The sequence below is a fragment of the Mixophyes fleayi genome, chromosome 3 (assembly GCF_038048845.1).
Source record: "Mixophyes fleayi isolate aMixFle1 chromosome 3, aMixFle1.hap1, whole genome shotgun sequence".
Classification (NCBI taxonomy): Eukaryota; Metazoa; Chordata; class Amphibia; order Anura; family Limnodynastidae; genus Mixophyes; species Mixophyes fleayi.
Genome location: NC_134404.1, coordinates 119219233 through 119241712, shown reverse-complemented (window position 1 = coordinate 119241712; position 22480 = coordinate 119219233). Strand labels below are relative to the sequence as shown.

The following is a 22480-nucleotide window of genomic DNA, read 5'->3' as shown; positions in this document are numbered from 1 at the left end:
AATATGGTATTCCTATGCCTGGTAAAGGAGGTGGAACTAAACCACCAAAATAGCTCGATATGTTGTAAGGAGGGTAAACTGTATTGCGTTGTCTTCTATTAATGACAGCACAGCTATGATTATTTGGAAAATCGTTCAGAATTATTCCTTGATTGCTGCTAAACATTTGTGAAAGCCCAAACCTTTCAACCTTAGCCAAATAAACAAACTGCCATATCATTAGCAATGTATGCCACTAACGTATCATAAAAACACTAAATAAAATAAACCCCTTAAAAATAGAAGCAAAGTCAATCCACGGTACCGCAATAACGTGGATTTTCGTGCGCACCCCATAGGATTGCGTAGCAAGTGACAAGACTCCTGGACCCACTACTATACCCCAATGTCTTGCAGTGTCCCCCAATGGCAGGAAAGGGAAATCCGCGTTATTGTGGTACCCTATTACTGTCAATACTACGCACTTTCCGCGATAACACGCATTACAGCAGACCGGAAACCTAATTGAATATGCCGCTACATGTCTTAACAATAAGGTAACATACCTTGGCATCTTCGGAAAGTCTTTGTGCCTCGGCCAGGGCTGACCAGAACACAACTTTCACACCTTCTCTCTCAAAGTATGCTGCCCAGGCTTGCCGCTGCTCTGCAGTTAACAAGTCCGCCTTGTTTATTAAGATCATATTTTCTTTCTGAACATTTATTTCTTTAACATATTTCTCCTTTAAAGACAGAAAACACATTTTTTTTCAAATTCCATAAGATGAAAGGCTTACAATACAATGGTGAAAAAAGTCAATTCTCATTTTAGTACTAGAATTAGTTCAAACTATGAATATTTTATAACGAGGGAGAACAGAGAAACTATAGTACTGTGGAATACTAACCATCTGTAAATGACAAGGAGCATCAATTTAGACAACACACACACACACACACACACACACACACACACACACCACAAGTAGAAGTTTTTCACCAGTTTTACGGTAATCTAGAACCTGGGAGGATCACCAGGGCAACCCTGGCAAACAGAAGTATCAATCTGTGCACCATGTGTAATAGAAATAAAGAATAGATCTATATCTCAATTAGATTTGGGATAGGCGTTTTATGCAATATAGCTTCTCTGGAACAGATTTTTTCTCTTCACAATATACTCTCTGTAAGCAAACCTATTCAATCTATTTAAGGTTATTGTAGGCCTTTTTAGCGAGCAAACTACAATACACCAAATTAACAGAATTCTCAAGTTCTGTGAAGGTATTGGATTTTTTTTTTCCTTTACAAGTACATTTTGTAAAATGTTGACAGTAGATCTTTTCAAGGAACAAATACAGAGATAAATCCCCCAGCACACTGCTACAGCCAGCAAAGGTGTTGCTATTTCTATTTGTACATAAAAATGCAGCAATCTCAGTTCCACACATTTGCAAATGTATGGAAAGCCACCTGTCACTTCACGGCGCTTCTGCTAAACACCTGCCATGAACCTATAAATTGATTGAGCAACTTTCCACTTCTGTATGGTTTGCTTGAGAGGCATGCTATGGTATCAGTAGCTGATAGGGAGAGCTGGCGCCATATTGCCATTTGGAGGAGTTTGAGGTACCTCTTGGTAAGTTGCCTCTCAATTTAAAAACACATATGTATGATCCAAAAATAGTGACTTTCATTGTTTAGAGTTAGGACCACCCTATTAGCAGAAGCGCCGTGCAGCGGCAGGTGGCTTTTCATACATTTGCAAATGTGTGCAACTGAGGTTTCTGCATTTTTATGTACAAATAGAAATAGCAGCTCCTTTGCTAGTTGTATCAGTGTGCTTGGGGATTTTTGTCTGTATTTGTTCCTTGCTGGATAACCCCACCCTTTCAAGCACCTGCTATGAACCTTTAAATTCACTAAGCAACTTCCACTTCTGTATAGTAGATCTTTTTAGTAAGGCAAATCGTATTTAAAAGGTATTTTTTATGGCACGCTGAACACAGGTTGGAATCTATTTGGTACATAAATACAAAAAAAAACAAAAAACTTACCAAATCCTGGCACCTGAACAGAAGAGGGTTTCTGGCATCCACAATCTGTACCACTACATCACTGTAAAGTAAAGAAACTATCTGGTAAGACTTTGCTCTAGAACACTTCGCTCAGCCTTGTTTCTGTATGGTAAAAGCATAATACCAACAACACAAATACTAATGAACATATTAACACTCACTGGACTTCATTTATGACCCACATTTCATGGGCAGTACAAAATGGCTTAGTTTGACAATGCTGAGCTGAAATGGGCCACTGTGAGCACATCAAAATGCACACCTACTCTGTGCAGATGCCTTATAAGTGCACATAGATGTATGAATGTGGAAAATCTGTAGAGGCACACTATGCAAACGTCACATCACGTCCAACCTACAATCCCTTTAGAACCCCTTTATCATTAAATCAAACACTTGCTTTTCTCTTAAAATAAGGTTTGATTTAACCTCATTTATGGCCTAAATTAATCATGTGAGTGAGGGGACTTTGGGACTGTCTTTATTACATGTGGCATCTTTTGGAGCTTAGTATTTGGCATGGCAAAGTGCACACAGATAAGTCTACATCATGCTTTGCCAGGACCTCTCTAATTTCACCCAACATCCAGGAAAAATTAGTCTCTCCCTAAAATGCCACCATCTTGCTCCATAAAATAAACTATTTCTGCTTTAGTGTGCTGGAGCAAATGAAGGCAAGTATTCTGTGCAGTGTCTGTTTTTCACTCTCTAAGTTAGGTCCATTGTTGAAAGTGTTCATGTAAAGTGCATTGTAAAGACACACTGAAAAGTGTGTATGTTCATGAACGCGGACTGGTGTCTAAGTAACACAGAAGCTAAAGGAAAAAGGCAGTAACTGAATTATAGCACCCTTACGAGGTAGTGCACTGGCCATACAAATTATCCTTTTTCACTTTGATTGATCCCTGTTGATCTGCTCCTCCCCAGTGTACCGTTAGCCTAACAAAATACTAAATAAAGAGCAAGGAAAGGCTGCAAGGACAGAGCCAACAATCCTGGTTAGTCTGTGCTCCTCTAAAGTATCAGAGAAAAAAAAAATTGGTAAATACAATGAAAAATCCCTTTTCTCTTTCATCCTGTCTGGGGGACACCGCTTACTATGGGTTGTGGAGGGAGCTTGGGGAGTTGGCACCTAACTAGTTAACTTTTAGTACTGCCAACAGACCCCTCCCCTCTACAATCCCCCTGCCTCTTCCTGTCAGTTTTTTTCAGGTGCCCATGGAGTTGGGCAGTGTTTTTAGTGCTTAGTGTAATTTTATTACTTTTATTTCATTCTTTTAATTTTTACTTAATTTTTTCCCAGTAGCAGGCTGGAGTGTGTTCTAATATAGAGGACACACTCACAGCACAGCAGCGCAGACGCTCCCCTGTCAGATGAGAGCCAGCGATTCTCACTGACAGGGACAGGAAAGGAGATGGAGGAAAGGGTGTCTAAAATTGAGAGTGACAAGCGGTCTCACGGACCGCTGTCACTCCTGAGCCTCCCCGATAACCGGCGCTGCCATTGCAGGCATAGAGCGCCGGTTATCGGATATGTCAGTTGACGGCGGCCATTTTGGATTTCGGGAAGGAGATCCTAGGAAGAAGGGGGCTATACCTGAATCCCCCCTCATGCATAGGAGGGGGCATCAGGTATTATCCGGTGCGGAGATCTCCTCTGGAGGTCTCCATTACTCTGCTACAGAAAATAAATTTTTATTTTTTAATCGCTGCAGAAGCAGCATTACTGAAGGGGGGGGGGGGGGGGGGGAGTTAACACATAGAGCTCCCCCTCCTTCCTGAGAGAGATGGTCTGTCCCAGTCTTCTGGCGCCAAGGAGAAGCCCGGGAACAGAACAGATCTGAGGGAGCAGGCACCAGGATACTGCTGTTGGACTTCTCCCCTGTTTGGCCTATGGCTATGAATCTGATTTATTTAAACACATATGCTGTATTGCTGTGTACAAGAGGGATAGTAGGAGTTATATTATAGTTCTCCTACCTGCTTAAATATTATTTTGTGTTTAAAATATTGCAAGTACAACTTTTTAGCTAGATAGTTGATTCTTGTAGTTACTCTTTCCTCTATACATATATCTCTCTCTCTCTACTCAGCTAAAATTTTTCAATTTAAGTCTGTGTTTGGTGTGCCTTCCTTTATTCAGAAATGTCAGATAAGGGAAAGGGCCCTAAATCAATATTTTTTACGTGTTCTAAATGTCATGTAAAATTAACTTGTGGGCAGAAGGACCCGTTGGCGCTCTGTTTGTGAAGCAGGGGTCCCCCCTGCGCAAACCCAACAGGTCTCAGCCCCTTCATCGGAGGAACCGGCCTGGGTGGCCTCCCTGACACAGTCGGTTTCCTCCTTAGCACAGATTGTTTCTCAATCCAATCAATTGTGGTCTAGTGGGGCAACTTCGGTGTCTAATAATCCAAATACACCATTGGGCCTCCCTGCTTCCTCTGGTTCCAGTGGAACGTCTATACCAGGACCTTCCTCATTACAGACGGACCAAGCCCGCTCCCACAGAGCCGCCATGGTCCGCAGCTTTTATAAAGGGTTTGGATAAACTGAACCAGTTACTCGAATCCCCAAATATTCCGCCTGCTAGAGGAAGCGGCCTAGATCTGATAATACCCTTATGGTCCTTTCAGATTCTGAGGAGTTTTCAGAGGAAGAGGGGGATATTAATTCTGATCCTGACCAGGTTCTACCGTTGGGACAGGAAGAAAGCTCTAAAAGCCAATTTATTAACGATTTGGTTTTAACAGTAAGACAAGCGTTGGATCTCCCAGAACCGGAAGATCCGACTCCCAGAGACAGAAATCTTTTTAAGAAAGCCAAAAGAAGGGCTAGCCGTTTTCCCCCTTCTGTAGAACTTAGAGATATCGCAGAAGGAGCCTGAAAACAGCCGGAGAAAAGGTTCTCTGTTCCCAAAGGTTCTCTTCCCTGTATCCATTGCAGGAAGAGGATGTGGTTCGCTGGGAGAGCATTCCAAAAGTGGATATTCCTATAGCCCGATTGGCCAAGCACGCTTTACTCCCAGCCCCAGGTTCTGCATCCCTACAGGATGTCAATCACCGCAGAGTGGAATCCCAGCTAAAATCTATATTTGCGGCTGCGGGTTCTTCCTCTAGGCCCACATTTGCCTCAGCTTGGGTTGCTAGAGCCATGGAAGCATCGGCAGACCAGCTGGCAGAGGCATTACAGGACTGATTTACTTCACCTGGCTTTGCATTTGAAGGAGGCATCGGGGTACCTGTATAAGGCGGCCCAGTATACAGCGGCTGTATCCTCTTCTATTCAGGCTGCATCTATCTCAGCAAGAAGAAGTTATGGCTGAAATCATGGGAAGGAGATGCGGAATCAAGAAAGTCTGTGGAAACCATTCCTTTTTCAGCGGCAGGTTTGTTCGGCCCGGAAATGGATACCATGATCTCTCAGGCAACCGGGGGCAAAAGCACTTCCTTGCCAGTATTCCCTAGCAGGAGCCGGAACCCTCGGGTCAGCTCTTTTTCGTCAGCCTTTTCAGGGGACCTCTTTTCCTAAAGGACAGTCCTTTCGAGGCAGACAGCCCAATTCTCGAGGCTCCTCTGCCAGGGGGAGATCCTCGTTTGCAGCTAGGCGCCAGGACTCCATGTCCCAGGAGAAGCCTGCGTCATGACGACCACTCTGTTCTGCAGGGGGCGCCAGTGGCGGGACATCTGTCTTTGTTTCAGGAACAGTGGGCAGCGTCCTCCCAAGATTCTTGGATTCGGGGTATTATATCAGAGGGGTACAGGATAGACCTGTTGGGCCCCGCTCCACATCGTTTCTTCCAAACTCCGCTACCCCGAGATCCATCAAGAAGGCAGGCTATACAGGATTGGGTCGCCTCTCTTCTTTCTCAAAAAGTTATCTGCAGGGTTCCAGATTACCAGAAAGGGTAGGGGTTTTATTCAAACCTGTTTCTGGTCAAGAAGCCGGACCGCTCCTTTCGCCCCATCCTAAATTTAAAGGGCCTTAATGTGCACTTAAGGGTGGACAAATTTCGTATGGAATCCCCGAGGTCGGTGATAAACAGCTTAGAGAAGGATCAGTTTATGGCGTCCATAGACATAAAGGACGCATACCTCCATATTCCCATATGGATTCACCATCAGTCTCTTCTAAGATTCTCGGTGGATCCTTCCACTATCAGTTTCGGACCCTCCCCTTCGGCCTCTCAACAGCGCCGAAGGTTTTTCACGAAGGTCATGTCCGTTATGGCAGCATGTCTTCACCTTCAGGGAGTTCAGGTCGTGCCTTATTTGGACGATCTGCTCATCAAATCCTCCTCAGTAGATTGCTTACGTCATCACTTGTCCCTCACCTTGGTGGTCCTCGAGGGCCACGGATTGCTGATCAATTTAAAGAAATCCCAGATGGTTCCGTGTCAACGCATGGTTTTCCTAGGCCTCATCATGGACACCAGCCAGCAAAAGGTGTTCCTGCCTGTCGAGAAGGTTGCTTCAATAGATCTTGTCTTCCCCCAGCCCCTCAATGCACTTGTGCATGCGGCTGCTGGGAAAGATGGTGGCCTCCTTCAAGACCATCCCCTTTGGTCGAGCCCATTCTCGTTGTTTTCAGTGGGATCTGTTGACAAAATGGTCAGGATCCCACCTTCGCTTAGATCTCCAGAGGATCTCTCTATCCCCGAGGACGAGAGAATCACTCCAGTGGTGGCTGATTCGGGATCACATGACGGTGGGCAGGTCCTTCGCTCCATGGTCATGGATCATAGCTACGACAGACGCCAGCCTGAAAGGTTGGGGGTGGTGATCCTACATCTCCGGCTCCAGGGCTATTGGTCGGTTCAGGAGTCGACCCTTCAATAAACGTGCTGGAATTGAAGGCTATTCTTTTAGCCCTTCGGGTGGCCCAGTCCCTCCTCCAGGACCACCCCGTCAGTCCGAAAATGCCATGGCTGTGGCATATGTCAACAGACAGGGAGGAACCAGAAGTGTAGCTGCAATGAAAATTGCAACTCAAATCTTGATTTGGGCAGAACAATGTGTTCCAGCAATATCGGCAGTATTCATTCCAGGAATAAGAAATTGGGAGGACGACTACCTAAGTCGAAATCGGATGATGCCAGGGGAGTGGTCACTCCATCCGGAAGTGTTCCAGTCTCTGGCTCAGAGGTGGGGTCTTCCGGATATAGATCTCATGGCCTCCAGACACAACAGAAAGGTTCACACATTTCGCGCAAAGGCAAGGGACCCCTTAGCGGTGGCAGTGGACGTAATGACGATGTTATGGGACTTCAGGTTGGGATACCTGTTCCCTCAGATTCCCATGCTTCCTCGTGTGCTCAGACGAGTAAAACAAGGAGGTCTGCCAGTAATTCTGATAACTCCCTCATGGCCGCGCCGAGTCTGGTATGCGGACATACTCTCTATGGCAGAAGGACCAGGGTTTCGTCTTCCATCTCGAGATGACCTTCTTCTGTAGGGTCCCTTCCGTTACCAGAATTGACCTCAGCTCAGTTTAACGGCATGGCTGTTGAAGCCAGCCTCTGGAGGGCTAGAGGTTGTTTCCTCCAGTGTGGTGAACACTATGATGCGAGCCAGAAAGCCAGTCTCAGCTCGCATCTAGCACCGGATTTGGAAACCCTATATCATATGTTGTGAAAATAGGACATGTCACACATCCTTTTTTAGTCTCCCTCGTTTATTGGCTTTTCTTCAGATGGCCTGGAAACAGGGCTTCGTTTAGGTTCCCTAAAAGTTCAGGTATCGGCACTTTCAGTCTTTTTTCACCTGAAATTAGCGAATTTGCCAGATATTAGGACTTTCCTTCAGGGAGTCTTGCATATTCAGCCTCCCTATGTTCCGCCTACAGCACAGTGGGATCTCAATCTGGTGCTGGATATGCTTAAAGGGCCTCCCTTTGAGCCTTTACTTGTGGCAGATTTTAAATGGTTGACCTGGAAGGTCCTTTCTTTTGGCTATTGCATCTGCACGTAGGCTTTCAGAATTAGGAGCTCTGTCTTGTCGGGAACCATATCTGGTTTTCCACGAGGACAGAGCAGTGTTAAGAACCCTCCCTTCTTTCGTTCGTTCCTATAGTAGTTTCGGTTTTCCATCTGAACCAAGAAATTGTAGTTCCGGTCTTCTCATCTACTTCCCATTCGGATCAACAGTCTATGGAAAAGTTGGATGTGGTTAGGGCTCTCCGCATTTATGTAAAAAGAACTTCTCAGATTAGACGTACTGATTCTCTGTTTGTTCTTTATGATGCTAATAAGAGAGGCTGGCCAGCCTCAAAACAGTCCATTGCAAGATGGATTACGGCTACCATTAGGCAAGCTTACATAAGGCTAACCGTCCGGTGCCAGAGAGACCTGGTCCTCTGTCTACACCTTTACAAAATTTTACCAGTTTAATGTATTTGCATCCGCGGATGCAAATTTCGCTCGTAATGCTTTGCGAGCGAGATTTTCAGAGTTGTCCCACCCTTAGGGGGCTGCTTTAGAACGTCCCCATGGTAAGCAGTGTACCCCAGACTGGATGAAAGAGAAAAGAGGATTTATGTACTTACGTTAAATCCGTTTCTCTGATTCCATCTGGGGGACACTGCGATCCCTCCCTTCTGCTTTTCTTCTGTGTGCTCTTGTTTGACTGCCCTTTTTTCTCCTTGGGCTTTTTAATTAACTGACAGGAAGAGGAAGAGGCAGGGGGATTGTAGAGGGGAGGGGTCTGTAGGCAGTACTAAAAGTTAACTAGTTAGGTGCCAACTCCCCAAGCTCCCTCCACAACCCATGGTAAGCAGTGTCCCCCAGACGGAATCAGAGAAACGGATTTAACGTAAGTACATAAATCCTCTTTTTCTTCATCTGTAATAAGGAGACACAGATAATGGGGCAACAAATATACACTTATCAGGAGGGAAGGAATTCCTACATAGTAACAGAGGATTTTTATACGATAAATCCGTGTCTCCGATTCCATCTGGGGGACATTGCTACAATGGGTTTGTGAAAGTGGACATGGGGTTGGCACTTAACAGACTTTGTTAATGTATCAAATCTGAACCCCCCCTCCCCCTCCCTTCTGCAACACCCTGTAGCCTCTCCAGTCCAAGTATAAAGCTGGAAGGAAGGGGAGTCAACCAACCAGAGACCACACAGAAGAACAGAAGGGAGGGAACGCAGTGTCCCCCAGATGGAATCAGAGAAACGGATTTATCGCAAGTATAAAAATCCTCTTTTCTCTTTCATCTTATCTGGGAGACACTACCATAGGGGCATTCTATAGCAGCCCCCTTAAGGAAGGGACTGCTTTGACAGGCCGGCACGTAGAGCACTACTACCAAAAGCAGCCTCTGCTGACGCAAATACATTGAAATGATATCATTTGGTAAACGTATGGACCGAGGACCACGAGGCTGCTCTGCACAACTGGCCAGCCGAGGCCCCATTTCGTGCAGCCCAGGACGCCCCCACTGAACGGATAGAATGGGCTACAGTACGATCTGGCACAGGTCTGATAGCACTGACATAAGCCTGCTTAATAGTTGATGTAAGCCACCTAGCAATCCTTTGCTTAGAGGCCGTCCATCCTCGTTTAGAGGAGTAAAAAAAAAAGAACAAATAAAGAATCTGTGCGGCAAATCTTTGATGTCCTCCTGACAAATTCTTAGAGCCCTGGCCACATCCAGAAACTCCATGGAACCTGTCCCTGAAGACTGTGGGCCACCCTTAAATACCGGAACCACTATTTCTTGATTCACATGAAAGCTGGACACCACCTTTGGTAGGAAAGTGGGAACTGTTCTGAGAACTGCCCTATCATCGTGAAAGATAAGATATGGTTCACGACATGAGAGAGCACCAAATTCGAAAACTCTACGAGCCCATGCAATAGCTAGTATAAATACAACCTTCATAGTCAAGAACCTTAATTCTGTGGTGCCTAATGGTTCAAAAGGAGGTCCTAGAAGCATATTAAGCACCAGGTTAAGATCCCAAGAGGCCATTTGAGGAACATATGGAGGCTGGATATGTAGGAAGAAGAAGGTCCTCACATCCATCAAGCTCAGTGAACCTAGACGAAGGCCTGTACCAAGGCCAAAAACCTTGGAAGACGAAAGGCAGCCGTGTTTCATGGTTGGCTCTCACACCATCTGTTGTAGATCCGCCAGATGTGGTGGTAAATATGAGACAAAACTGTTTTTCTAGCCCGAAGGAGGGTGTTCACTACTCGTGGAGAGAACCCTCTGGACCCTCCACAGGTTGGCCTCAACAGCCATGCCATTAAATTGAGCAGAGGCAATTCCTGATGTGTGAATGGTCCTTACTGAATAAGGTATTCTCGGAGACCCGAACCTAACGTTAGCCACAGAATTTCTGCGTACCAAACTCGCCTTGCCAAGCGGGAGTCACTAGTATGACTGGGAGTCCCCCTTGCTGCACTTGTCGAAAGACTCTGGGGATCATAGGGATGGGAGAAAACATCACACCTGAAGTCCCATGGCATCATAATTACATCGATGACCACCGCCAAGGGGGTCTCCTGCTCGAGAGCAAAGCTGGAGGTACCACCATCCTGTCATGATGAGATGCCATTAAGTCCAGGTCCGGGATCAAGATCTGAGCAGCCACCCTCATTGCTCCTGGTGCTCCCCTGTCTGTTGACATAAGACACTGCCGTTGCATTGTCGGACTGCAGACGGACTGGGTATCCGTAAAGCATCGTCTGAGCGCTCTCTAAGGCCATTAGCATGGCTTTCAGCTCCAGAATGTTGATAGGGAGAAAAGCATCCCGAGCGATCCAGAGTCCCTGGAGCCATAACTGAAGTACCACAGCCCCCCATCCTGTCAGGCTGGCATCTGTGGATACAAAGATTCAGGGGACCATGAAAGACCATGGGGTAAATTATTAGTCCTAGAAAGGTAATTTTCTGGCACAGACTCAATTGTGACTTTTCTCGAATTATGAGGCATCCGTGCGTCTCCAGGGTCCCGATAGTGAGGACCAGGTGCTGATTCAGCAGGAAAGCTGAGGAGACTTATGAGCAGACTGTCCAGTTAGGGCACTATAATCAGAGAGTTTCAGAAGGTGGTTAGTGGATCGGTGTCGCTTATTTTTCGGTAAGTGTCTTGGTGTTTAACCTATCAAGTCCTTAAACTAGGGAAGCCGACCAAGCCGGTTCTCCTGTAGGAGGGTCTTGTCGACCCGCAGTTACAGCCGTTGATGCAGCTGTTAGGTGCCAGGGGACAGAGCCTCCAGGGAGTAGAGTATAGAGGGAGGAGCTAGGGCTACTTTACAAGCTCTTAAAGTGCCCATCGCCTATCCCCACTGCTCTATACCCCAATGTCCCCGATGTTCTTCAATAGAAGGATAGAGAAAAATATTCGAACAGCATTTTTAGAAAAGTCTCTCCCCTAGAGTGGACTGTCTGAGGCTGCAGAGCAATGTGAGCAGCACATGGGATTTTGGCCTTTTGCATAGACATAACTCTGAACCACTAAGCTGGAGTATTTCATGTTCCATTCTTAGGCATGGGCTCCTGATAGTTAGACACATCTGCCCATGAAAGAAAAGCACACCCTATGCAACCCTGTAGTTGCAGTCAAAATGTGCAGTCTATTACACTAATTTAACAGGATAAGAAACGTACCAGTGGCGGGTACACAACTGTAGTCTTTTGCCAAAGCTGGACTGCTTGTTGACAGCAGAGTATGAAAGGTTGCTGAGAGAGGCTTAAGTAACAGGCAGGCAGCAAGTGTGAAAGTCTACTGCTGCAAAACAGGCTGTTAATGGAGTGCAACACACTGCTTACATCGATCTACTGCCTGTGAGATCACGTGTGGAAGACCTCACTGGTCCTGCACAGTCCAGAGTGGGCCTCCTAGCACGCCAACGCCATCCGATCTTGGTCCACTGCTGCAGTTATCTTGGAAAATGACAAGGCCCTTGCTGCTCTCCTTATTGTACCTTCCAACTATGTAGAAAACGCAGGTACCCAGAAAGGATTTTCTGCTCACCAGGTGCCTATGAGGCTGCAATGACTGAAACAGTAGGACTGGGGGATGCTGCACGGGACCCAGCAGTACTATTCCCTCCTCACCCCAGGCAACCAATTATCCTATTGAATCGTGGCTGAGGACAGAGGTGAATGTGGGGTAATGCAGCGGTCCCTGTCATACAGGTCTGACATTCATTTAGATGCGTTTTAAAAATAATGGTTACCTCCTTTCAATAACTCTCCACAGTTGACGCCAGAAATCAAGATTGCGTTCAAATGGTGTAAGAATCAGCTTCTTTTCTTCTTCAAGCCTGTTAAGGTAAAAACAACAAACATAGGACTGGTTAAGTATCACTAAAAATACGACCAGTCAAAAATATACCATATTATATGACTACATACGTAGCGAGCTGACGTCTCCATTCCAAAAAGTTCTCTCTCTCAGACTGCTTCAGGACATCCGCGCTGGTACTTTTATCCCAGTATGGCCTTGAATCATTTAATATAGAAACACATTGTCTATGTTATTCTTGGAACTCACATTATTAAATAAAACAGGCGTGCCTTCTATACATCCTAATAAGATGTTTTCAGCTTGTCTGCTTTTAACAAAAACAAATTCAAGTCTATTACCTACATGCACATTCTCACCTTCTGGGAATACACAAAAACTGCTTATTCTCTTCCTGGAGTTTATGAATTCTGTTTGACTCCTCAGATGTCAGCAAACCAGTTCTGGCTTCAGCTGGGACAAACTTAATATTGAGTTTCTCTATAAAGAGAGAAAAAGAAGAGATCATCATTGATACAGAACCACTTTACATATAGCAGCCAGCAAACTGTGTGCATCTGTTGGGGAACTACAAGTGCCATATTTTATTTTCAGGTTGTGTTTTTTTTCTCGTCTTTTCTTTGTCTTAAGAAGATTAAGAAGCAGAGTACATGATATTTGTTTCTTAATAAAGATTTTTGAACAAAAGCAGTATGGAGTATATGTATGTAATTTAATTTATCGATTTATGTAATGGATGCGAGTGTGTTTTTCTGTTTACATAATCCAAAGAAGAAACAAAATACAGAAAATAAAAGTATAAACCTAATGGAGAAGAAAGCCAGCATCTAGGCATCAGTACATAAAACAATGGTAACCTGTGACTTTCCTGTTATTGTGGAATACCCTGCACTACAATGTGTGGTGAAAAGGGTTTCTGCATTTAAGTACTTTTTAGTCTATTCATTTACCCTTTACTATTCATTTTCCTCCTCCCATTCCAGAATCCAGGACTTTTCCCGTGCTGCCCCCCTTCACTGGAATGACCTCCCTCGCTCCATCCGTCTCTCTCCTACTCTGTGCTCTTTCAAACGTGCACTTAAAACTCACCTCTTCCTCAAAGCCTACCAACCATCCACTTAACCCCCATCTCCTCCGCTCTTTCTCCCCTCTCTCCCATTGCCTCAACAGGCTCCTCTTGTGCCTGGTCTGTTTAACCCTCCCTTAGGATGTAAGCTCGCATGAGCAGGACCCTCTTCCCTCCTTTCCTGTTCTTCTGCTCCGTGTTTATTGCATCTGCCTGCCTGGAGTTTCTGAAGTATTGGTACTTTTTGTTTATTGATCTGTACTGTTATACCCTGTATAGTCTACTGTTTGTACTATGTGCGGCACTGCGGAAGCCTTGTGGCGCCTAACAAAGGATAATAATAATAATAATACCCGGGTGTGTGTTATTTTTGGTAGAATCATTTACCTTATTATTTTGCAATTTTATAGTTTACATTCACTATATCTATATATACACAATCTAAAATCTGTCTCTCACACAGTCCCATATACAGTTTTTTGTTTGTCACACACATTCATAGATTTTATCTGTATTCCTGCCCATTGATATTACAATCCTTCACACGATCTGTAGACCAGTGATGGGCAACCTGATACTCTTCAGAAGAGCCTCACATTACACTCAGGGGTAAATGCATTATATGGCGGATCTGTCTAATCAACATTTTTTCTGCGATGTTGATGGGCATATTGAAACATCAATATTTTTGTCCATCAAAAATCACTGTAATTCTGTGATATGATGATTCCACCATGTAATATATTAACGCCTCACATTACACAATCTCAGTAATACGTTAAAACAATACATTTAAAGTAGGAGACACCATATGCCCTTACAATAGTACCCACATGCACTACAAAACACCCTTCAGATTAGGAATCATATGGCCATTTCCCAAGGAGGAAGAAGGGAGACAATGTGGTGCAGACTGCTCCTCTGATGTTGGATCTGCATTGGCACAACGTGACCTCCCACAGTTCTTATTCTTTGCTTTATGCCCCGTAGATCTTTACCCACTGCCCTAGCTCTTATCTAATAACTGCTGGGCCGTGGGTGACACTCAACATGGCATAAAGCACAAGAATTGAGCCCGACGAGTCATAAAAACAATAAGGAGCTGGGGGATGGAGTGAAGGCTTGATGGGCCGCCCGTTTCCCATCACTGCTTTAGACCTTTTAGTGACACCACTGTCCACGTCCTCATTCTCACAGAATATACACATTCATTCATAGTCACTAACCCTATCCATTCTGTCCACATCCACTCTTACATATGCATAATTAACTTTATTCATATTTACATTTTCATCTTTTAACACCTTTGCTTTCCCACAAGTTTATCCCTCATTGAACTGCTTGGGACAACCTAAGAGACTTGCAACAGAGAAACAAGGCCCTCACCTAACAAACCCGAACTCTGTGACCACAACAAGCTACGTATTATCTTTATATTAGCTATACTAGGTGGAGGACTGTGGTGTTTGTAGCACACACCACACTTCGCAAAAGCTAAGTGCATAGAAAAGTACTGCAACTGTATTTAAACAACCGGGTCGCCTAATTTTAATAGTTTTACAGGAACTCTGAAGTGATTGAATGAAAATGTGCGAAGAGAGATAAGCTTCCATACCCAACTAATATATGTAAAGATCTATAAAACTAATACATTGTACGCAGATTTTTTAAAGCAGAGAATAAGGGCCAAGCCAAATAAGATCTAAAGCAGATAAAAAGGAGATGTTTGGCATAACCATGGAACTAACAGATTACAAGATGGGCAATTTAAGTGCGTCTTCAAACTGGAGAGATCCAATCTTTCAGTTGGTGGGTCAAACAAATGGATGACAATGATTTCTTGATTACTGGTTATCAAGGAACAGAATTTACCATCTGACCCAACATATCATTTTATACCTATTCATATAGAGATCTAGCTAAATTAATACATTAATATAAAAATCTCCATGTATGCAAGAAGCTTACTTTTCACTGTGCTTATTATCATATTTTTAGAACACATATTACAATGACTTTCTTACCGGCAACAAATTCTGTTCCTGCTAACTCTGCTGTGGCAAGAAAGTCATCAATAGAGCTTTGTTCTGTCACAGACTGGAGATTTAGCCTGCCCCAGTCATATCCATCATTTAGTTCACTGGTGTGGAGCTGCAAAGGACGACATTAAAACATTTGTTATACAGAGGACTCAAAAACAATAAAACAAAGTGTTCCAACAATATTTTCGCCTGTGAAAAGAACAGTGGTTTATGTTAATCAATATCAGTGTTTCCCAAACTCAATCCTCAGGTGCCCCTAACAGTGCATGTTTTCCATATCTCTTTGATGGAGCACAGGTGTATTCATTTATGACTGACATTATAATTATCCCACGTGTGGATCTGTTACAATTGTCAGTTAGTAATGAATACATCTATGTTCCAGCAAGGAGATATGGAAAACATGCACTGTTAGGTGTACCTGAGGACTGAGTTTGGAAAACATTTATCTATATGGACCTTGCACCTTGAAGTCCAGGTAAAAATATAAATATTTTTACTTAAGCAAATAATAATGAGGTACTTTCCTGTTATGTGGAGCCATTTGAAAAAGAAAAAAATACAACCGACAATTAAAAATTAAATTTATTCACTCTGCCTTCTACCGAAAGAGAAGCTGTGGTATTTTTGCAAAAGAAAGGAATACTGCCAGCTAGGAGGCTGTGCCAAAGAAATGAGGAAATGAAGCTCTACTTTGGTTCGTGTATTTCCTGGATTTGTAGAAAATCTTCTTGTCGAAAGAAGGTCAACATCCACCAGGGTGATTGACTCACAGTCGTTCGCTTCTTCTATTGCTGGGCCAAGGAATTGATATGGATCAAGTTGTGCAAAGAGGAACTGGTCATGAACAAAAACACAACCGTCAAATGGAACAAATACATGCGAGAAATCTGCGCAGAGTACCTCAATCGACAGCCAAAACAGAAGATCAGAGGCAAAGGATTAATCGTCGAAATAGACGAGAGCTTGTTTACTAAGTGTAAGGACAATGCCGGCTGAGTGCTTCCTCAGCAGTGGATCTTCATAGGGCTTTTTGGGAAAAGTAGATGATCAGTGTAGAAACGGTAATGACAGCGATTTTGGTCAATATCGAAAGAGGCTCTATAATTTACTTGGATAGTTGGTGCACCTACAAGACTAAAGAACTGGAAAAGGCCGGACTTCAACATTTCAAAGTAAATCAAACCTACAATTTTATCCCACCACTAAATGGTGGAATAAACAACAGAGGAACAACGAGGCAGCATTTGAAGTTGTATTTTGCTGAATTCAAGTCCCTTTTAGACACAATTAAAATCTTCTGGTCCACAAAAAATTAAAAAATGCTATAAATTAAAAAAATGTCCCCCAATAACAGGAAAGTACCAATAATGAAAACCCTCCTAGGGAAGACAACCCCATTGCTAAGCCATCTAAACTGGTAGGTTGATCTGTATACAGCAGCAAATACTCTGTTGTGGTTTTCTCCATCTGCTGTGGAACAACAAGTCTTAGTATAATTCTGCCACTGAATGCTGGGTCTTATAGTTCCACAGGAGCTGGAGTACCACAGATTATCCACCCGCTGATCCCAATGACTGGAGGCATCTCTGTGTCAGTGAGACAGTCACCCAGGAGTCTTTCACTTGCAGCCCCCGCTGGCTCTGTGCGCGGTCTCGGATCAGAGCTCTTCCTAGCCCACATGTTGCCTTCTTTTTCCCCATTACATCCACATGCGATGTGCACAGGAAGTGACGGACATAGGAAACGGTATTCGTGTTACAACAAATGCTGTCCCCCTGGTTTCCTGCGGTCCATGCGCGCTCCTGTAGTCCTCAGAGCGCGCTCCCGTGGCTCAGTCTATCCTTAAGCTGCTGAAGTGAAAGCCGTTCTGCAACAATAACACAATGCACGTATAAGAACTGTTTTCCATAAGGGCCTATTGGTATGGATGGGAATGTACCATCATGAACATTTTTGTTTGTAATTTGCAAAAACTGCAAGCGAGTTATAAACGCTATCCTTTTATTCTATCTTGTGAATCAATGTGAAAGAATATGTGCTATATCTATCTATCTATCTATCTCACATACTTATCCCACACTCCTACCCTCACTACATTAAAAGTAAGGAAAAATGTCCGCATTTAGCAGCCCCCGGGACCACTGCTAAGGACAGGGCACTTTAGTGAAAATCTTTTATTTGGGTGCTGCAGCTTTAATCATAGCAAACTCTTAACACCCTAGAAGCCCATGTTGCTGAAGCTGAGAGTCAGATTGTACTGTGGCTTTTGATGCTGAAGGACTCATGCCTTCCAGATCTCTGTACCTGCATTAAAATGACATAAAGCATGATGATAATGCAGTATGAGACAGTCTTTGGCTTCATTTAAAGTGTGGATTTCCTTAATGACAGTCACCCATCTGCTATACATGAGGACTGATTTCGTTAAGTTGGGGTCCAGTAAAGGAGGCATGTGTATAGGACAACATATTTAAATGAGATGACATTATTCAAAAAACTTTGGGTGGCAGGGCATGTCAGTGTCAAATAAAAATTCACAAGAGAATTGACATCTGACCAGAATCGTTGCAGGGCTGAACAGTCTGCCAAGCGTCCTAATTCTGGTGGATCAGTGGCGATTTTTGGTCAATTGGTATACGCAATAAAATAAGTTCTCGTATCACGTATTCTATGTATGTACCAGCTACAGAAAGAACATACCTTAAGAAGTTGCAGGTGCTTCTATCTCTGTAATACAGCCAGACACAGAAAGCAGTCACATGAGCATTAAGGGGGGAATTCAAGTAGCCGCAAACTGTCTCACGGACATTCCGGAGACATTTCGTGGCTGAGATTTCTGTAGAATCTACTCTTATTTTTCCATGTACCCCATAGAGGTGCAAGGAAAAATGGTTAGAATTTTTTAATGTAATTGCCGGCGATGTAGTGCGCAGACATAACGCCACGCACATCGCCGGCAATTACGATAAAAAATTCTGTGCTATGTTGAAGAGATATACAGTGTCCCACACAAAACAGTATATTTCCTTGCCCTTTACAAAGACATTCATTGAGTGTGCTTAGCTGTGTGGAGGAGCAAAAGCTTTGAGTCTGTAGCTGTGGCGCAGTTCGTAATGTATTAACAGCATAACATGAAGACTAAAATGTAAAATAAGTTACCAGTACCTTTTTGAAAGTGTGCTACATTTTAGGAAAGCACTGTATTGTACACATGTTCACCTAAATACCTACATTAGTTTCTAAGCTGCGGCCCTGGTAAGGGACTAAAAACTGATAGGAAAAGTGTAATTGAGGAATCCAGCATTCTAGTGCTGCAGCAGAGTGACATCTCTGATCACTTCAGTTCTGGGCATAATGACGGAATTTGCACAGGCCCGTGAGTGACCTTCAAGTAGAATTGACTACTCCCCTGGGAGTTTGAGAGGTTTGTCAATAATACTGGAGACTCATATTAAACAGCAAAAAACAGAAGTTTCTTTTTTGGGTGCACTCAATCCTCTAAATAAACCTTTGATTTGAACAAGTATAAGTATCTGCTTTAAAACATAACTTTTATTAGTATAGGTTTTTAAAAAGCGAAATATAAGGTAAAATTGTGCTCATAAATAAAAATTGTAATTAAAATGATCTGGATGCACATGAATATTATACCTATATGGGTTTGTAATATTGACCCTATGGTTGGAAAGTTAATTCTTGGCAAACCTGCATATATGCTCAAGGAGTAGTTATATGGATGCCATACAGCCCCATAGAGCTATTATAGCGATTCTATGATATCTGCTAAATTAAACTTGAAACGGTCTGATAACCATTACACTCCTAGATGATACTAGCAGGCTGCAAATGTTTTGCACCACTTACATATAGTTATGAGTTCTATAGTCACTCTCACTATTGATATCTTCTATATCCAGTCTAAATCTCGGCACCCTGCTATCCTGGATACAATGATATTATGGGGTGTGAATTGCTGCCTGCCTAATAGTCCCCTTCTAACTCTGGATATATAGGGGTATAAACTGCATTTGCCAGTTCCTCCTATTATTTAAGTTTGATCATGTGCATCCAGCTGGAACGCCGACGCGTGTTTCGCTGTCTTGCTTAATCAAGGCCACTTCTCACATTTACCTCTTTGCCCTGTGCACCTGTTTTCAGCTGGGTTTGTACTTATCACACTTGTTTTTGTACTGCCCTGTATACTGTGTACCGTTTTGTCCCATGGTCTATGTACAGCGCTGTGGAGCCTTTGTAGCGCCTCATAAATGAAAGATAGTCGTAATAATAATAATAAAGTATAGTGACTATTACTTGCAGCCCCAATACCCCTGCTTGCTGTCCTGGTCCTCTAATAGGTGCATATCAACTGGTGCTTTACCTAAAAGTCTGCTCAGCGCACTTTTCTGTATCTCAGCAAAAGGTACTCTCCTGCTGCTAGTGCTCCTGTCTGTTTTAACCACCCGTTACTGACATGGCTGACTTCCTGACCATTCCTCTCTGCCAGTGATCCTGTGAGAGACTTAACTACACATCTTTCATATATAATATGTCTCCGGTACTTGTACAAGAGGAGAGACAAACTCCAAACATGTATCAGAATATGAAGAGCCTGAGTGTACACTGTATTAAGTGAATTATAGTCTTCACCCATTGCACCACTTTTTCCCATATACCCCACTTAATCTGTGGTAGACACTGGCACCTGAAATATTGGAGACACAAACACTACTTGGGAAAATGAAATAAGATCCTATGTCCTACCTGATTCTCGCCTCTTAAGTCTATCCTCAATGCTGCTGCCTGCCTCATTTTTCTCTCCCGCCGCTCTGTATCTGCTGTCTCCCTCCAACAGTCACTACATTGACTCCCCATACCCTACAGAATTAAATTTAAACTCCTCACCCTCACCTTTAAAGCTCTTAGTCAATCTTCCCCTCCCTACATCTCCAATCTCTTCTCTACCTACACTCCTACCCGCCCCCTCTGCGCTGCCTGTGACCGCCACCTCACTACTTCACTGATCACCTCCTCTCACTCTCTTCTTCAGGACTTTGCCCGGGCTGCTCCCCTGCTGTGGATCTTCCACGTTTCATTAGGTTAGCATCTACTCTCAAAGGCTTCAAGCGTGCCCTTAAGACTCATTTCTTTATTCAAGTCTATCAGTCCTCCTAACTTTCTTGTCCTGGCTCTATTCCCCAGTTAGTACCACCCTATTTGTGTCTCCCCCCTCCATTTAGGATGTAAGCTCTCATGAGCAGGGACCTCTTTCCTTGTGTGCTCCTTCTACTGTTCCTTCACCCTCTGTACCTCTTGGCCTGCTTCGCTAGCCCTGTTTTCCCTGTTTTCTTAAGCTTTGACCTTCTTCTCGCTGATTTCTACCATCCCTTTTACTATCTGTCCGTGATATAATCTTATTTGCTTTACCCTGTCACATGTGTTTGTATATATTTTTGTATCATGTTGTGTCTTGGTTCTGTTTTCTGTATATGTAATGAACGACGCTGCGGACCCTTTGTGACGCCTTATAAGTCAAAGATAATAATAATAATAATGTCTGAGCTGAAGACAGGGCTGGAGGCAGTTAGGGAACGGTCAATGTCCAGTCAGCAATCCAAAGAAGGTTAAATGTCCAGCTGAAAGGTTAGTGCAGTCAGGAATCCAAAGAATTGTCATTGTTCAGGCGAAAGGTCATGGCAGACATCAATTCAAAGGGGGGTATTCAATTGACGGCGGGATCGCTGCAAAGCCTGCGCTTGAAAAATATTACCGTTACCGTTAATACGGTAATATTGTGCGTAAATACCGTTAATACGGTAATTTACTCGCTGGATTTCAGCTCGCAGCTCAGGGAGCTGCGATCTGAAGTCCAGTAAGATATTACCGTATTAACGGTAATATTTTTCGAGTGCGGGCTTTGCGGCAATCCCGCCGTCAATTGAATACCCCCCATAGAATGATCAAAATCCAGACAAAAGGTCAAAGCAGGTGGCTTTCCAAAGAATGGACAAAATACAGATAGAGTCAAAACCAGAACAAGAACAGGGCAGCAAAGTATGAACCACAGCAAAGTAAATTACATGTCATTCCTAGTGCTCAACACAGTTACTCTGAGGTGATGATTCACAATAAATGTTGTTTGTTGAACTAATGTTCATAAAATACGTTGTAGAATGATATAAAAAAAACCTATATCTGCATTAGTTTATTATATTTATTTGTATAAAACAATTTTCATATTTTTTACTTTAATTACTGATTTAACTATTCGGGTGCATGTAGTGCACTTAAATAATTATCACTAAAACTTCCAGGTTTAGCAATTAATTCTGTAGCATTGCTTCTAAATATAGATCAGTCTACAATCAGTATTTTTGTTTCCTTTATATGTGGAATTAGTAAAGTTGGAAATTCATCTAAACTTCAGATGGGATTGATCAATATAGTGGATGCAGAGTAATAGGATAAGTGTCGGCTCAGTTCTAATCTAAACAAGAGGAAAGTGAAAAGTCATTTGAATTTCTTCCTATATATGGTGTCTTAAATGGTAATTAAATAACTTGTGAAAAAAAAAATTCTTTCTAACATACAATACCTATTTTTTGACTCTTGTTTCACAGAAAGTTTGTCTGTGTAGTCCGATGCTGAGCTCTGTAAAATCACGAATGCTCATCAGCTATAATATTGTTCTCTAAATTGTCTAAATATTAATGTATATTTTTCTGGGGATCCCTAACATAATAGTCAGTCCTTTGTAGAAAGAATATGTTCATCCGGCTTGCCTGTCTTTTTTATTTGAAATAGTGCAGCTTCCCAAAGAGTGCAGCAGCTTCCGGCTGGATGCTATTTGTGGTAATTCAGCTGTGGCCATAGAACATGCTGTTTCTTGTATGCCGCTCTCCAAATTCTGGTCAAAGGTTTGGAACCTACTGGGGAAAACCTGCAGTATTCTTCTCGTATTATTTAGTCAATGAAACTGTCAATGTATTTTCCAACTTGTTTCGTCCCAGTGTCTGCTCTTTCTCAAGGAGACTATTTCAAGTGTGTATTGGGT

General features: G+C 43.2%; 1 protein-coding gene across 3 annotated transcripts in view; it reads right to left on the bottom strand.

The window, feature by feature from the left end:
• The window catches only part of LSG1 (large 60S subunit nuclear export GTPase 1), a 33187-nt gene extending 15963 nt beyond the window's left edge, over nt 1–17224 (bottom strand). For 2 of the 3 annotated variants that reach the window (XM_075202252.1, XM_075202253.1), the window contains exons 1-7: nt 17037–17224; nt 15409–15535; nt 12678–12798; nt 12429–12515; nt 12251–12337; nt 2037–2097; nt 546–722 (exon numbers count right to left, since the gene is read on the bottom strand). In XM_075202252.1, the coding sequence (XP_075058353.1) occupies nt 546–722; nt 2037–2097; nt 12251–12337; nt 12429–12515; nt 12678–12798; nt 15409–15535; nt 17037–17129 (753 nt within the window). In that variant the 5' untranslated portion in view covers nt 17130–17224. The remainder of the gene's footprint in view (nt 1–545; nt 723–2036; nt 2098–12250; nt 12338–12428; nt 12516–12677; nt 12799–15408; nt 15536–17036) is intronic. The other variant, XM_075202254.1, reaches the window with a different exon arrangement.
• Nucleotides 17225–22480: the final 5256 nt, after the last annotated feature.